This window comes from Arvicola amphibius, chromosome 3 (assembly GCF_903992535.2).
Source record: "Arvicola amphibius chromosome 3, mArvAmp1.2, whole genome shotgun sequence".
Classification (NCBI taxonomy): domain Eukaryota; kingdom Metazoa; phylum Chordata; class Mammalia; order Rodentia; family Cricetidae; genus Arvicola; species Arvicola amphibius.
The window spans coordinates 55,243,286-55,257,258 of NC_052049.1; the positions used below are offsets into that span (position 1 = coordinate 55,243,286).

At 45.6% G+C, this 13,973-nt stretch overlaps 1 protein-coding gene across 4 annotated transcripts in view; it reads left to right on the top strand.

Annotated features, from left to right (window-relative positions):
- Positions 1–753: 753 nt before the first annotated feature.
- Fam151b (family with sequence similarity 151 member B) overlaps positions 754–13,973 on the top strand; it is a 28,093-nt gene continuing 14,873 nt past the window's right edge. Inside the window, exons 1-5 of one of the 4 annotated variants that reach the window (XM_038324439.2) lie at positions 771–827; positions 3,728–3,774; positions 4,397–4,522; positions 8,937–9,102; positions 13,398–13,615. In XM_038324439.2, the coding sequence (XP_038180367.1) occupies positions 811–827; positions 3,728–3,774; positions 4,397–4,522; positions 8,937–9,102; positions 13,398–13,615 (574 nt within the window). In that variant the 5' untranslated portion in view covers positions 771–810. Of the gene's footprint in view, positions 828–854; positions 975–3,727; positions 3,775–4,396; positions 4,523–8,936; positions 9,103–13,397; positions 13,616–13,973 lie in introns of those variants that run through there. The other 3 variants (XM_038324442.2, XM_038324440.2, XM_038324441.2) reach the window with 3 other exon arrangements.

The window sequence follows — 13,973 nt, forward strand, 5'->3', positions numbered from 1 at the left end:
ACAGCCTTGGCCACTTTTGTCCTGACATCCTTGTGACTAAGGGAAACCTTTTGGAGTGTGTTAACAGCACACCACTAATCTCCATCAGCCTAAAAGCTAAGAATCCTCTGATAGCAACTGAACCCTGACAACATAAACCGAGATGTCCTCATTTGCTGCAAACCGTACGCCTAATGTTTCCACCCGAGTATTTGGGAAATTCCACGATGGGTGACTTTCTTAAACAGCAAAAACTCCATGAAACCGCAAGATATTTGGGGCAGCTAATTTGGTGTTCTTGGACCATGGGCACTCACACTTGGTCCTATAATAAATTCGGGGTGTGTGGTTTGTGCTTTCTGTAAAGAAGTAATTAAATGTGTAAAAAGGAAAACTAAATTTAAATGCCAAGATACAGGCAGAAACGAAAAACTATAAAGCGGTAGGGCTAATGTGTTTTCTGAGATGGAAAATTCTGGCTGAGCTGGAAAGAGACTACGGAGGTCTGGTTGAGGCTAAAAATAATTGTCATTTTAGTCAAAGCGACTTTCAAATCATTACCCTCTGAAGGGCTGAGCCAGAACCGAGGCCACTCGTGCTGTTACGTGATGTCTTCTAGCTTTGCAGCCCGCAGCCCCCTGGGACAAGTAGTTCAGCGATGCAACTGGACGTAGCGTCCCTGCCAACCCAGCTGCTACAATGCGCGTGCGCACCAATTCCGCACGGCGCCGAGGTTCCGGTCATCTGGCTTCCGCCACCCGAGACCACGCCCACATGTGCCAACCCTCAGCGCCTGCGCAGACAGTGGCGTCCGTCCATCACCATGGCAGCATGCGCTGGGGGCCCAGGTAAGCGCAGAGAGCTGGGCGGGTGCCGCCTACTCCTTTCCCTGTTCTAGTATTCCGGAACTAAACGCCTGTGTCAGCTGGATGTGGAAGGTTCGAGAATGCTAAACGCGTGAAGGAGGCGTGGTGGCGGATTTTATAGAGACCGGAGTGAGTGTCTTCATATCACAAGGGGCTTTAGGAACAATTTAGGGTAACTGAGTTGTTTCAAATACAAACTGAAAATTCATTCTTGATATAAAAAGCTCAAAATAGTCCCGGAAGGGCTATGCTCCCTGTCTTTCAACCCGTTTTCCCCTCAAGCTTCTGCTGTTGGTTCCTTGGTGGATCCTTCCGGAGACAGCTTACTTACCACATTTTAACGTGCATATACATGTTAGATAGTATTTTATATTAACCCTTTGAGGATCTTTATACAATGTATTTTGATCCTATTCACCCTTGCCCTTCCCACATCTCCTCTCAGCCAATCTAACCTCCCTACAACTTCATTTCCTTTTTGTCTGTTCCTCTTTCTGTCAAACTCCGAAGAGAAAATAAGACTGGGTTTTCCCCAGGTTGAAGGCCTCCCTCTGGTTTGGGGCTGTGGATTTTAAGGAAGTCTTTGTGGATGTTTATGATACATATATATGGGTTAAGGTGACCCTTTTCACCTTCCAAACCCTAGTGAACCTGATATCTCTTAGGTGTGTTGTCTCATGGTCCCCACAAGAGAGAGGGGTATCAAAATCCCAGTGGAGGTGCTGGAGAGAGATCTCATTTGATAAACTACTTGCTTTGCAAGTGGGAAGAGCAGAGTTTCATCCACAGAACACATGTGAAAACCAGTTACCCCAGTACAGGTCACTCTGGAGAGGTGGAAACAGCTCCCCGGGGGTAGCTAGCAAGCCAACCAGACTTATCTATTTAGTGCACCCCAGGCAAGCAAGCCTCTTCTTCTCAAAACACAAGGTGGAGGCTTTCAAAGAATACCTATTCTTCATGAGCATGTGACATGCACACACAGGCACATACTTATTCTTCAGGAGCATGTGACATGCACACACAGGCACACACCTATTCTTCAGGAGCATGTGACATGCACACACAGGCACACACCTATCCTTCAGGAGCATGTGACATGCACACAAAGGCACCCACTTTACAACATGATGACAATGGGTCTTTTGAGCCTGCAGATCCTTAGAGCACAGTGTGGAGAAGATGCCTTAGTTTCTGATCAAGCGGGAACAGCCTAACTGTGCCCTAAGGACATTTAACCACAGAGGGGCATTATGACAGGAGACGCAGCTCCCACCACGCAGCTGCAGTTTTCCAGTTCCCTTGTGTCCAACGCTTTGCCCAAGTGGTATCGGAAGTCTGAGCCAGTGTTATCAGGAGTGCTCTTCTCCAAGAGGTGTGGGGTGGCAGTGTTCTTGCCTTTCTGGCTCCTTGGCTCATAGGAGCTGTTCCTGCATTTCTCAAGCCAGAAAGGACTGGTGGGCTTCCCCTCACTCCATCACCTCAGCTTTCACTGGCCTTCCCCCCTCTAGACTTAAGAGGACTCTGTTGTTGACATTTATACACTCAAACATCCTCCCATTTCAGAGGCATCTGAATAGCAACCCAATGCCATTTGGAACTAAAATGTCTCATGCCCTCACTTACACGAAATAAAACAAAAATCCTGAATTCACATAGGCACCTGGCTGGCAGCCGTAACTACTTCTTTACTGTGTAACATATTGGTTGGTACCCATTTTTTTCTCCTGCACCATTGCTCCTAACACTTTCTTTACTGCTGTCCTGGGAATCCTTTTGTACATAGATAGTTGCCTTGTTCATTTGAAGGGCTGCAGAATGGTCCAAATTTAGTGCCAGCACACTTTCGAAGTTTCACTCTCTTGCTATTCTGAACAGTTTATTAAGTTTCCTGAATGAAATGCATCCTCCCAAATGAATTATCTGTCTATGGAATAAATCCAAAGAGTAGAATTTATCAAAGAACAGATATAAGAATTGCCCCCCCATGGAGTCCTGTGTTCCAGTGCTAGGTCCCTAGTTGGAACTGTTTGGGAGGGATCAGGAGGTGTGGCCTGTTGGAGGAGGTGTGTCACCAGGGTGGGCTTTGTTTCAAAAAACTTCATGACAGGCTCAACCCCACCTTGCCTTCAACTTTCAAATAAGATATAAGCTTTTAGCTATGGCTCCAGCACCTTGCCTGCCTGCCAGCTGCCATTCTGCGAGTGTTGTGGACTCACCCTCTCAAACTGTCAGCAAGCCCCCAACTAAGTGGCTTCTAAAGTTACCTTGGTCACTTCTAAGAGACCAAATTCACATGTTTCAAACATTTTAAAATAGACTGAGCTGAGCTGTGATGCTCAGTAGGTACGTTGAATGTCTTTTGAGTTAGGATATTCTAACCCAACAATTAGTTTATCTGGACATCACCCCATCGTAAGTCCCTGAGTACAGAGCAGCAATCTACCCAAAGAAAAGGCATTCGACTTACAAGTCCTGCATCATTGTGTCTTGTTGCTGATTTGTAAGGTGCCTTTATAAAAACTCCACATGCAGTATAAATGGCTTTGTTTGTTCTGGCACCCTGTGTGCCAGGAAAGAATGACCAACGTTCTTAGTCAATCGATCTCTATCTGTCCCTCCTCACCTCATTTTAGGCAGTTCTACTGTGTAGTCCAGGCTAGCTTTGAACTCATAATCTTCCTGTCTTAGGCTTCTGAGCTGTGGGATTCAAGTGTCCAGTACCATACCTATTATGTTTCTATTATGGTATATACTGTGATGTAATTGTTTTCTTCTTTGTTGGTATTTGTCACAACTAAGAATTAATGTGCTTTCTAAAATGACTAACTCAGATATTTAAAAAAAATGATGGTCATGCGTACTCTTGCATTTGTGAACAGGGCCCTGTGTTTGAGGGGACTGCTGGGAGCAGTACAGGCTGCTGGAGGTAGTTGGGGGAGCTGTTGGGGCAGTGGGGGGAACTCTGGGGGCAGTGGGGGAACTCTGGGGGCAGTGGGAGAACTCTGGGGGCAGTGGGGGAATTCTGGGGCAGTGGGGGAACTCTGGGGGCAGTGGGGGGATTCTGGGGCAGTGGGGGGACTCTGGGGGCTGTGGGGGGATTCTGGGGCAGTGGGGGATTCTGGGGCAGTGGGGGGAACTCTGGGGGCAGTGGGGGGCCACTAGGGACAATGGGGGGCACTGGGGAATCCCCATTTTTTTCCAGAGTGCTTGCTAAGCCACAGGCTGGCAGGTGCTATCTTTCCAACTCCTCAGTTTTAGGACTAAAGGAGTGGTTTGTAATTTGGTATGTAAAAGTCTCACATGCTGGAGCTGGGAAGAAAACCACTGGCTGCTGTGGCGGAGGACCTGGGTTCAGTTCCCAGCACATGTGTGCACATGCACCAACAACAAAATTTAAACACAGTTGCTAGGGAGAAGATGGGCATGCTTATTCGCCTCAGCATAGAAACTATTTTACTTGACACGTGTATCTCACGACATCATGTTGTCTACCTTAAATATATACCCCATCAAAAACAATATTCTTTTTCCTGTAAATGTTATTTCAGGATCCTGGAGTGAAAATATACTGGATTATTTTCTCAGAAACAATCAGATCACAACAAAAGATGGCGCTGAGATCGTCTGGTGTCACGCAGCCAACCACAAGTCCCAGATGCATGAGGCATTGAGGAGTAAGTGGCTTCTGCTATTTCTGCTAAAAAATATTTTCTTATTCCTATTTTTTTGAAGCAGTCTTTGGTATGCAACCCAGGCTGGCCTTAAACTTGTGATCCTCCTGCCTCAGCATTCCAAGTCCTGGGCATCCAAGTGAAATGTCTTGAGCTGGGAGTTCTCTGGATTGGGAGCCAGTCTGCCAGAATCAGTGGACAGGAGAGTGCACAGCTCCCCTGAACAGTGGGCAGCAGCCATGTGCCAGGCAGTGGGCAAGAGAGTGTGCGGCTCCCCTGGAGAGTGGGCAGCAGCTGTGTGGCCGCAGGTGGACTTGGCTCTGGAGACAGACTCCCTTCCAGAATTTGAGCACAGGTCGATTGCTGCAGTTAGACATTGTCAGGCTCATCCCCCTCAACTAGGTTGTGCCCTTTGTCCTAGCGTCACGGTGATACCCATCTGCTAACCTGCTGCCTCGTCTCCTGCCGTCCGTGTAGAGGATGCTTTCTGTTTACTGGTGCTCCATACCATCACAGTCACCTGAAAACCCTGCACAAGCTAGACTTCAGATCTGCCTGCTGTGGTTCCTCTATTCCCTCTTTGCTGGCCTTCCATATCCTCGCATGGCTGAGCCCCTGCTGTCCTCATAGCGGCTGCTTTCTTTCCAGGAACATGTGCTTTGTGATACTGATGTTGACCCCAGACCCTGGAACACCCTGGGCAAGCACTACCACTAATCTATGCCCTAGAATTCCTTTTCCTTTTCTTGCTTGTCTGTGTTTTTCAGTTTATTTGTTTTATGTATCTGGGTGTTTTGCTTGCATGTATGTCTGTGCACCGTGAGTGTACCTTGTGCTCAGAGGCCAGAAGACTGCATCAAACTCCCTGGGACTGGAGCTACAGATGATCATGAGCCACCATGTGGGTGCTTGGAATTGAACTCAAACTGCTGAATGGTCTCTCTAGCTGCTCTTTTTATTCTTCATTGAACGTTCTCTGTAGTCTAGGCAGGGCTTGATTGAACTCTATCTCACCCCCAGTGGGAGTTACAGAACTCTATCACCCCGCTGGGCCTGTTCCTGAACCCCGACTTGAACACTCCCCTCCACTAAGGTTCTTCCGCATCTTCTTGCCTTGTACCTTCCTTGTTGCTCCTTAGTGAGTGTGTTTTTGAGGTTTGCTCAGGTCCTGGCGTGGGTTGCTGATGGATTCCTTTTTGCACACAAAGGAGTACATTGTATCCACAGAGCATGTTTTATCACTCCACAATTAAAATGCAAACTATTGTTTGCATTTTAGGCTGCTACAAACCCTGTTACTGTCTGCCCTGTGTACTGTATATAGGAGGCCAGCAGCACACATGCTAAAAAGAAGTCAGCAGATGTGGACACAGAGAAATGGTGTTAAAATACACTGAAGAGAAGCAGTAGTGAATTCCCAGAAATGGGATGGCACTCCCGGAAGGGAGGGGATAAAAATCCTCCTTGCAAGAGAGACCAGGAGACAGTCTCACTGTGGGATGCCCAACAGGCTTGAACCTGATGGCACAGTCTCCCATAATCTTGTTAAGGAGTTAATTTTGCTATGTAAGTTGTTTTTCTCGAGACTGACCATCTGTGCAAGGTTCCTTGGGCTGAGAAGTTAGACATGGGTTACTAGAAGCCAGGCTACAGGTGCTCATGGCTTCAATGATTGTACCTCTTTTCTCTTCCTACTAGTAGTGAGGAGAGGGTTTAAATCTTCACATCTTTGGCCAGCACCCCAGTCTGTACAAATTGGTATATGTCACTGCAATTTAGATTTGTGTTTCCTAAAAGCTTAAATACCCTTGATGGGCTGGCAAAGGCGGTTGCCCCCAGTCCTGACAGCACGAGTGGAATCCCAGAGACACACATGGCAATGGCAGGAGGGAACCAACTCTCACACGCTGTTCTCTGCCCTCCACAGCACAGCATGGCATGTGTGTGACTCCATAAACAAATGCAATATGTAATAATTTTTTGTTTTGTTTTGTTTTGTTTTGTTTTGTTTTGTTTTGTTTTGTGTATTGAGACAGAGTTTCTCTGTAGCTTTGAAGCTGTCCTGGAACTGGGTCTTGTAGACCAGGCTAGGCTCGAACTCACAGAGATCTGCCTGCCTCTGCCTCCCGGGTGCTGGGATTAAAGGCATGTGCCACCACCACCTGGTTCAAAATATGTAATAATTTTTTAAAAAGAGAAATACCCTGGAGCCTCTGGTGGTGTCTTTGGGGAAGTTGTCCCATCTGCTACTGACTGCTCAGACCTGATTGTGAACTTTGGGAACCCACAAACTTTCATTTTAATCTCTATTTGAACTATCACTCTTCATTTTGATTCAATTGTATGTATCTCCTATAACCATGTGAGCTTTAGTTTTAAGATTTATTTACTAAGTCTCTGTGTCTGAGTGTTTTGTCTGCATGTATGTCTGTCTACCATGCATGAATATTGTCTGTAGAGGACAGGAGATGGCATTAGATCCCTGGAACTGGAGTTACAGACAGTTGTGAGTTATCATGTAGATGCTGGGAACTGAACCCAGGTCCTCTGCAAGAGTAGCCAGGGTGGCAACCACTGAGCCATCTCTCTAGCCCCAGCTTGTGGGTTTATTACACTCCTCTAGTCAAAAGCCACATACCCAGATTGCTTTGTGGTGGTCTTCACTCTGACTTGGTTGGTCTGCAGGTTTGGTTACTATGGACAGATACTCTTAGTATTCTAAATTCTCTTCATCCACTTGTGTGGGAGTGGGTGCTGTCCTGAGGTTTATAAAGGCCTTGCAGCTGCCCTCTTGGCTGTGTTGGCACTGGGATTATATTTTATTGTAGTGCTCTGATTTGAAGGTTTTTCTCCAAACTCATCTAATTTAATTAATGTAATTGCCAGTGGAATTGTATGGAAGATGGAAGTCTCTAGAAAGATATTTGGGGCTAAGTTGGAAATCCTTCCTTAGTATACTACTAAAAATCCCAACAATTAACTATTTATCTTCTTTCTTCTCATTATTAATGTAAGTTGTTCAAAGAAATCAGTTGACACTTGAAGTGTCTCCTGGAAACCACGTACATCAGCTCCACAAATTCACTGGTGTCCTCTCCTCTCCATCTTCTGCCGTGACTACAAATGATGGTGTTGCCAAGTTTACTGTTGTCTAAAACAGATAGCTCAGTAGGTAAAGATGCTCACTACCAAGCCTGTCAACTTCAGTTCAATACCCAAACCCTCAGGATAGAAGAACACCAGCTCTTGTACATTGTCTTCTGACTTCCATGTGCATACTGCGTGTACGTGCATGCACACAGACACATATATACACAAAATAAAGAAATAACTCTAAAAATTAAGACAGATGTCTGTTCTCAAGTCAGTTTCCATGAACTATTCCTTCCTTACCTGCTAAGGCTTCCCCGGGTCCCAGGGCTGGTACTTTATGTCAGGGTTTTGTTCGGACAGCAGCCGCTTTCAGATGTCTGTTCTGTTAATCTCCTGATAGCAGGCATCCAGAACTAGGGTGGTGGCAAATGCCTGCAATCCCAGCATTTGGGAGGATAGAGTAGCACAGCGACAAGTTTGAGGCCAGTTTGAACTATGTGGTGATAGTCTGTCCCACCTAACAGGCCACTTTGAAAAAGTAGCTAAGTTTTAAATCAAAGACAATAATTTTTGTGTAGCATTTCAGGTATGAACAATGAATGTCCTTAGATTCTAATTTGAATATCAAGAAGATAATACATGCAGCTGTCTATGTATCTGTGTGTATATGTGTGTCTGTGTATTTGTATGTGTGCATGCATGTGTGTATATCTCTGTGTATCTCTGTGTGTAAATGTGAATGTATATGTCTGTATCTATGTGTATGTGCATATGTGTGCATTTTTATATGTATGTGAGGGTGTGTATGTGTGCGTCTATATATCTCTGTGTATGTGCAGGTATGTGTGTATGCATGTGTCTGTATCTGTGTATATACAGGTGTTTATGCATGTGTCTGTATCTGTGTGTACATGTGTCTGTCTATGTGCTTGTATGCATGTGTCTGCATATTTGTGTGTGTGCGTGTCTCTGTATTTGTGTGGTGTGCAGGTTTGTATAGGTCTGTGTGGTACCAGAGGTAGAACCAGAGTCTTGCTCATACTATTAGGCAAGCAGCACCTTTGAGGGATACTCTCAACTCAAATAAACTATCTTTGCTACTAAAAACTCCAACAATACTTAACAGGCTTCCCTTCCCTTCTGTACTCCCTTTACCAGAAAGGATTCGTAGGTAGGGTTATTCCTTCCCTTCTTCCTCTCTTTACCAGAAAGGATTTGTAGGTAGGGTGATTCCTTCCCTCTTCCTTCCATGGGTACTGACATGCTGCTTCTGTAGTTTCCTCCTACATAGCTCAGCAGTAACATAGCTCTCTTACTTGGGCAGGTGCTGCCCACATGATAGAGGCTGATGTCCTTCTTCCTAGTGATGGATCAGAGCATGGCCAGCCAATCATGGCCCATCCTCCTGAGACATACAGTGATAACACTCTGCAGGAGTGGCTGGCTGAGGTCATCAAGAGCAACAAGGGCATCAAGCTTGATTTCAAGAGGTATTTGTACAAACATGCTTCTTACTGTTACAGAATTCGCTTGCAAGAAAAACCAACACATGCATCTCTGTCTTTGATGTACCTAAGGTATACCTATCTTTACACCTTAGTCAACTGAAAATGAAATTTTAGGTCTTTATGTGTTTCCAGAATAGACTTAAAAATGTTGATTGGTAAGATTGTTTTTTTTAAGACTGAAGTCAGTTTTTATATAGGAATGTCTTCCTTTCCTCTGTAGATGGAAAACAAAGTGCTTTTCTCTACCAGTTTGACTGCTTTGCATTAGTAGAGAGGCTTTTCTGAAGTCTTCAGTAATCACGGTACCCTTTACAATACTATTTTTCAGGAATTGTTCTCATTTCCCTCCCAATGGCCATCACAGGAGATTTGCCGTCTATTGTTTTTGGCAGAAATTTTTAATTTTAATTTTGACAGAAACTTTAATGCCCGGAGTTGCTGGGAGGCAGAGTGGCTTCCCACAAGCCCCCAGCAGCCACTGTCATTCAAATGCAGAAATGATGGCAACCCGACCTGTCTCTGAATCATACATACCTCAAGTTATCTCTGGGCTGGTGAGGCAGCTCAGCAGTTAGGAGCACTTGCTGATCTTCCAGAGGACCCAAGTACGTCTCCCAGCATCCGTGTCTGGCAGCTCAGAGCAGCCTGTAACTCCAGCCTGGGGATCCAACACCCTCTTCTGACTTCTGCAGGCACCTGCACCCGCGTGTCACACTCATAAATATAAAAAATTTTAAAAATCTGTAAAATCAAATTATCTCAGGATGTGAGTAAGGATTTGAAAAGCTTGTTGGGTTGTTAAGATGACTGTCACCGTTTGTGAGTGAATGCCCAGCAAACCTTGCCACTCTGTTGTAGCGAGTAGCTGTATAGATGGACAGGAGTCGGGATTGACAGGGATGGGTGAGTTAAATAAACATCTGGGAACCAGAGAGATTTGTGGGCGGTTTTGGTCCATCAGCTTTATGGGCAGTCTTAGTCCCGGCGGGCATCACTGAGGGAGTCACCTGAGGACGAGCGTTGAGCCGACCTCAGATCCCAGGGCCAGTCAGTAGCACTGGGCAGTTTAAACACTTAGCCTGCTCCTCTTCCACGTGTACAGTGTTTCAAGTGTTTGCTGTTGTCTGTGAGGCCATCGTTGGTGCCCATAGATTAGCTTGTGCGCTTGTGAGTTTTAGCTGCTATTTTAGTGGCCCACAGAAGGGCCAAGCCACTAACATAAATGAATGAATGAATGAATGAATAAATAAATAAATGTAAATTTAAAAATGTATCTTGTAAGCTTTATTTTATTTTAAATTGTGTATATGTGTGTGTACATACAATATTTTATTTTAAATTAAGTGTGTATATGTCTGTGTGTGTGTGTACATACATGGCAGCTCCTTCAGAGGCAGTTTGAGGACATCAGTCTCCCTGGACCTTGCTTACAAGTGATTGTGAGCCCCCAGCATGGGTGCTGGGAACCAAACTTGGATCCTCTGCAAGAGCAGCATACAGCATGCTGATCAGGGCTGCAGAGGTGGCTCAGCAACTCCGAGTGTGTGCTGCTCTACAGAGTAAGAGAAGAAACAAGTGTTACATGGTTCTGAAAGCTGTGTGTGTTTTATATACGGTCCCCATAAAAATCCCAAGAGCTTCTATTCTCACCTGCATAAGAAGAAGTGGAGGCTGAGGGGTAAATACTCTACTTCTGCCTAGATGCTTGGTAGTGAAGAGCATCAGCCTGGGTAGACATGGGGAGCTCACTTCTCTGTTCCTGTCTGTGGTGCTGGGGACCAAGTATAGGGCCTTGTGTATGCTAAGTGCATGCTCCAGAGCACACGTTCTTCTTTTCGTGTGTGTGTGTGTGTGTGTGTGTATACACTCCACAGCAGGCTCGTGGGGGTCCAAGGACACAATCGGGTCCATCCTTCCACAATCAGGTCATTAGACTTAGCACCTTTACCAGATGAACCCTGCAGCCAGCCTGAGTGTTAAGCAAACCCCTGAACTATCTCTGGAAGTGGAGCTGAATAGTATTTTAGTGGATCTTGCTTTATGCTTCTAGGTTATTTTATATAGCGTACAAATGCTATTACATGATTACAATATGGCATTATGATTGCCGTGTAGTAATATATGGTGATGTTTTGATTTCATTTGGAGTTTTAGCTGGCTCTGGGGTTTTAAAAGATTTTCATCTAAAATACAATGTTAAGTTCCTTCTTATAAATTAGGGATGGTTTTTATTCTGTTGCCTTAGATTTGTAAGAAGGCCAGGTAAGGTAAGATGCTCGGCGTTATCAGTTTACTTTCGCATCACTGTGACCGAACTGTTTGGCAGAGACAGCAGTAGAATCTTGGCTCGGGGTTTCAGAGGCGTTTCGGTTGGTCCACTTTCCTGGAGAGGGCAGGTGCCATCTGGGGCAAGGCTCTTGTGAGATGAATCGGTTCCCTTGGCGGCAGACCAAGAAGCAAGCTGGGACCAGGTGCAGGGAGATCTCCCAGGCCTGCCCCTTGAGGTCTATTCTAGCAGCCTAAAGAAAGCCTTCCACGGCCTCTGAAATAGTACCACAGGCTGGGATCTGAGTGCTTAGCGCGTCTCAGAAGCGGGTCAGAGTCCGAATGTATGCTGCTGTGTTTACTAGAGCTTTGCTGCGTCTTGTTATTATCTGGTTAGTTGGTTGGTTTTGTTTTGGGAGTTAAGATCTTAAACTTTAACCTTGAACTGTCTCCATAGTCGAGGCAGCCCCCGTCACCCACCACCTCAGCCTCTGGTGCACCTAGCTTTGTTATCTTGTTTTGTTTTTTGGACAGGGTTTCTCTGTGTAGCCCTGGCTGTCCTGGAACTCACTCTGTAGGCCATACTGGCCTTGAATTTAAAGATCCAGCTGCCTCTGCCTCCCAAGTGTAGGATTAAAGGTGTATGCCACCATGACCCGCTAGTTTTGCTGTTTTTTGTTGGATTTTCTGCTGATTTGGGGTCTTCTGTGGTTCCCTGTGGATTTTAGAATTTGGGTTTCAACAGACATCCATGTAATAGAAGTCAGGAACCATTACAGATAAATAAAATCATCTAAATTAGGACCTACAAGGTCCTGCCTAAGACTTACTTATTAATCCACTAAAATCTAGGGTGTCCATTTCAAAGACAGTGGGGAGACTATGAAAGGTACAGGAGCCTGAGGCTGAGTGTCACATGTCTCCAGCTTTAGCACACGATTTAATAAAATTTCTCTCCTTAAAGAGTAGGAGTGACAGAACAAAAATGCAGATGGACATGCCTGTCCTCAGGAAGAGTGGCTGTCTCTCCAGCCATAGGGTCTCAGCCTTCACCGCAGTGGCACGGGAGCCGTTTCTCCTGGGAAACCTTTCGAAAGGCTCAGGAGGGGTCATCTTTAAGGTTGGAAGAACTTTTAGAGGTAGTGAGGTTTCCCAGCTAAGTTGGTTTGTGTGTGGATTTGAGAACAGTAAGACACACACACACAGTAAAGTAAATGTGATAAACTAACCTTACCATTTTGTAAGCTGAGTGTGGTGGCATACACCTTTAATTCCAGGACTTGGAAGCAGAGGCAGGCAATCTCTGAGTTTGAGGTCAGCCTGATCTACAGAGTGAGTTCCGGGCCAGCCAGAGCTACGTAGTGAGACCTTGTCTCAAAAACCAACAGATAAAGAAGTCAAAACAACAGCAAGAGCTGATGTGAAGTCTGTGAGCATAGCCATGAAGTGGGAGAAGACAGGCATTGTTGACTTGGCACTGACACCTCCTCTCTCGTTTCCACAGAAGGTGCTCAGAGCACAGAAGAGCCGTATTAGCTTCAGGAAATGCTTTCCAGGCATTTTATAAAATGTGTTCATGTATCCAGACTCACCCAATCATGCATGATGGAGAAACCTTGTCTCCCGCAGGATGTCAGCTGTCAAGAGTTGCTCTTACCAGAGACTGAGATGTGGCGTGGACCACTCTCAGAGCATGCCCAGCTGTAACTGGCATTCCCTGGGGTGACTGGAATGTGAACATGTCTATCTTTTCTTATATAATTTCACATTTAGTGACATGAATGGGAATTTTGAAGCCCCCATTTGGGTCATAGGTACTGGTATCAGTCATATAGCGGTAAAATCTATAAGTCCCTTTCATGAAATAGAAGCATAAGTATTTTGAGGTAAGTTGTATGGGTTACTCTTCCTCTCTTGTCCCATAGGACATTTTACATTTGCATTTTGAACCTGAGAGAAGTTAGACATTCTCAGAGCAGGGCGATTCACTGGTCACCAACTCTCTTTGTCAGTCTGACAGCCGTCAGAGCGTCCATGCTGATCCTGGAGAATGTGAAGCATCTCCTTCAGCGTCCCGTGTGGATTAATGCAGATATTCTTCCTGGGCCAAATGGAAGCAGCAAAGTCGTGGATGCCAAAGCCTTTCTAGACACCGTGACGTCTTCCTTTCCAGATGTGACCTTCTCTTTGGGTTGGACAACAGGCTGGCATCCTGAGAAAGTCAATGAAGGTGGTAATTCTGATCAGGTGTTTTGTGTTGGTTGAGTTAAAGTATCCTCCAGTTGTAAAAGCAGCACACGCTTTCATACAGAGCTAAAAAGTCCATCCCACACAGCCTGAGGGCCTAAAGGAAAGATGTGACCCTGTGGGGGAGGGAGGAGGGCGCCGGGTATGTGTGTGTGTGTCCTCCCTTCAGTTACCCCTCATAGGCCCTGATGACATCTGTTCACACGCTTCCCTGGGAACGTTTATTTGTGAGCTGTAGTAGAACAAAGATGTGTCTGCACCCTCTGTGAGCAATCCCACGTCGGTCTGCAGATGAGTAACGGCCTCTGCGCTCGTTTTCCCACGCCGTGTATAGCAAACTC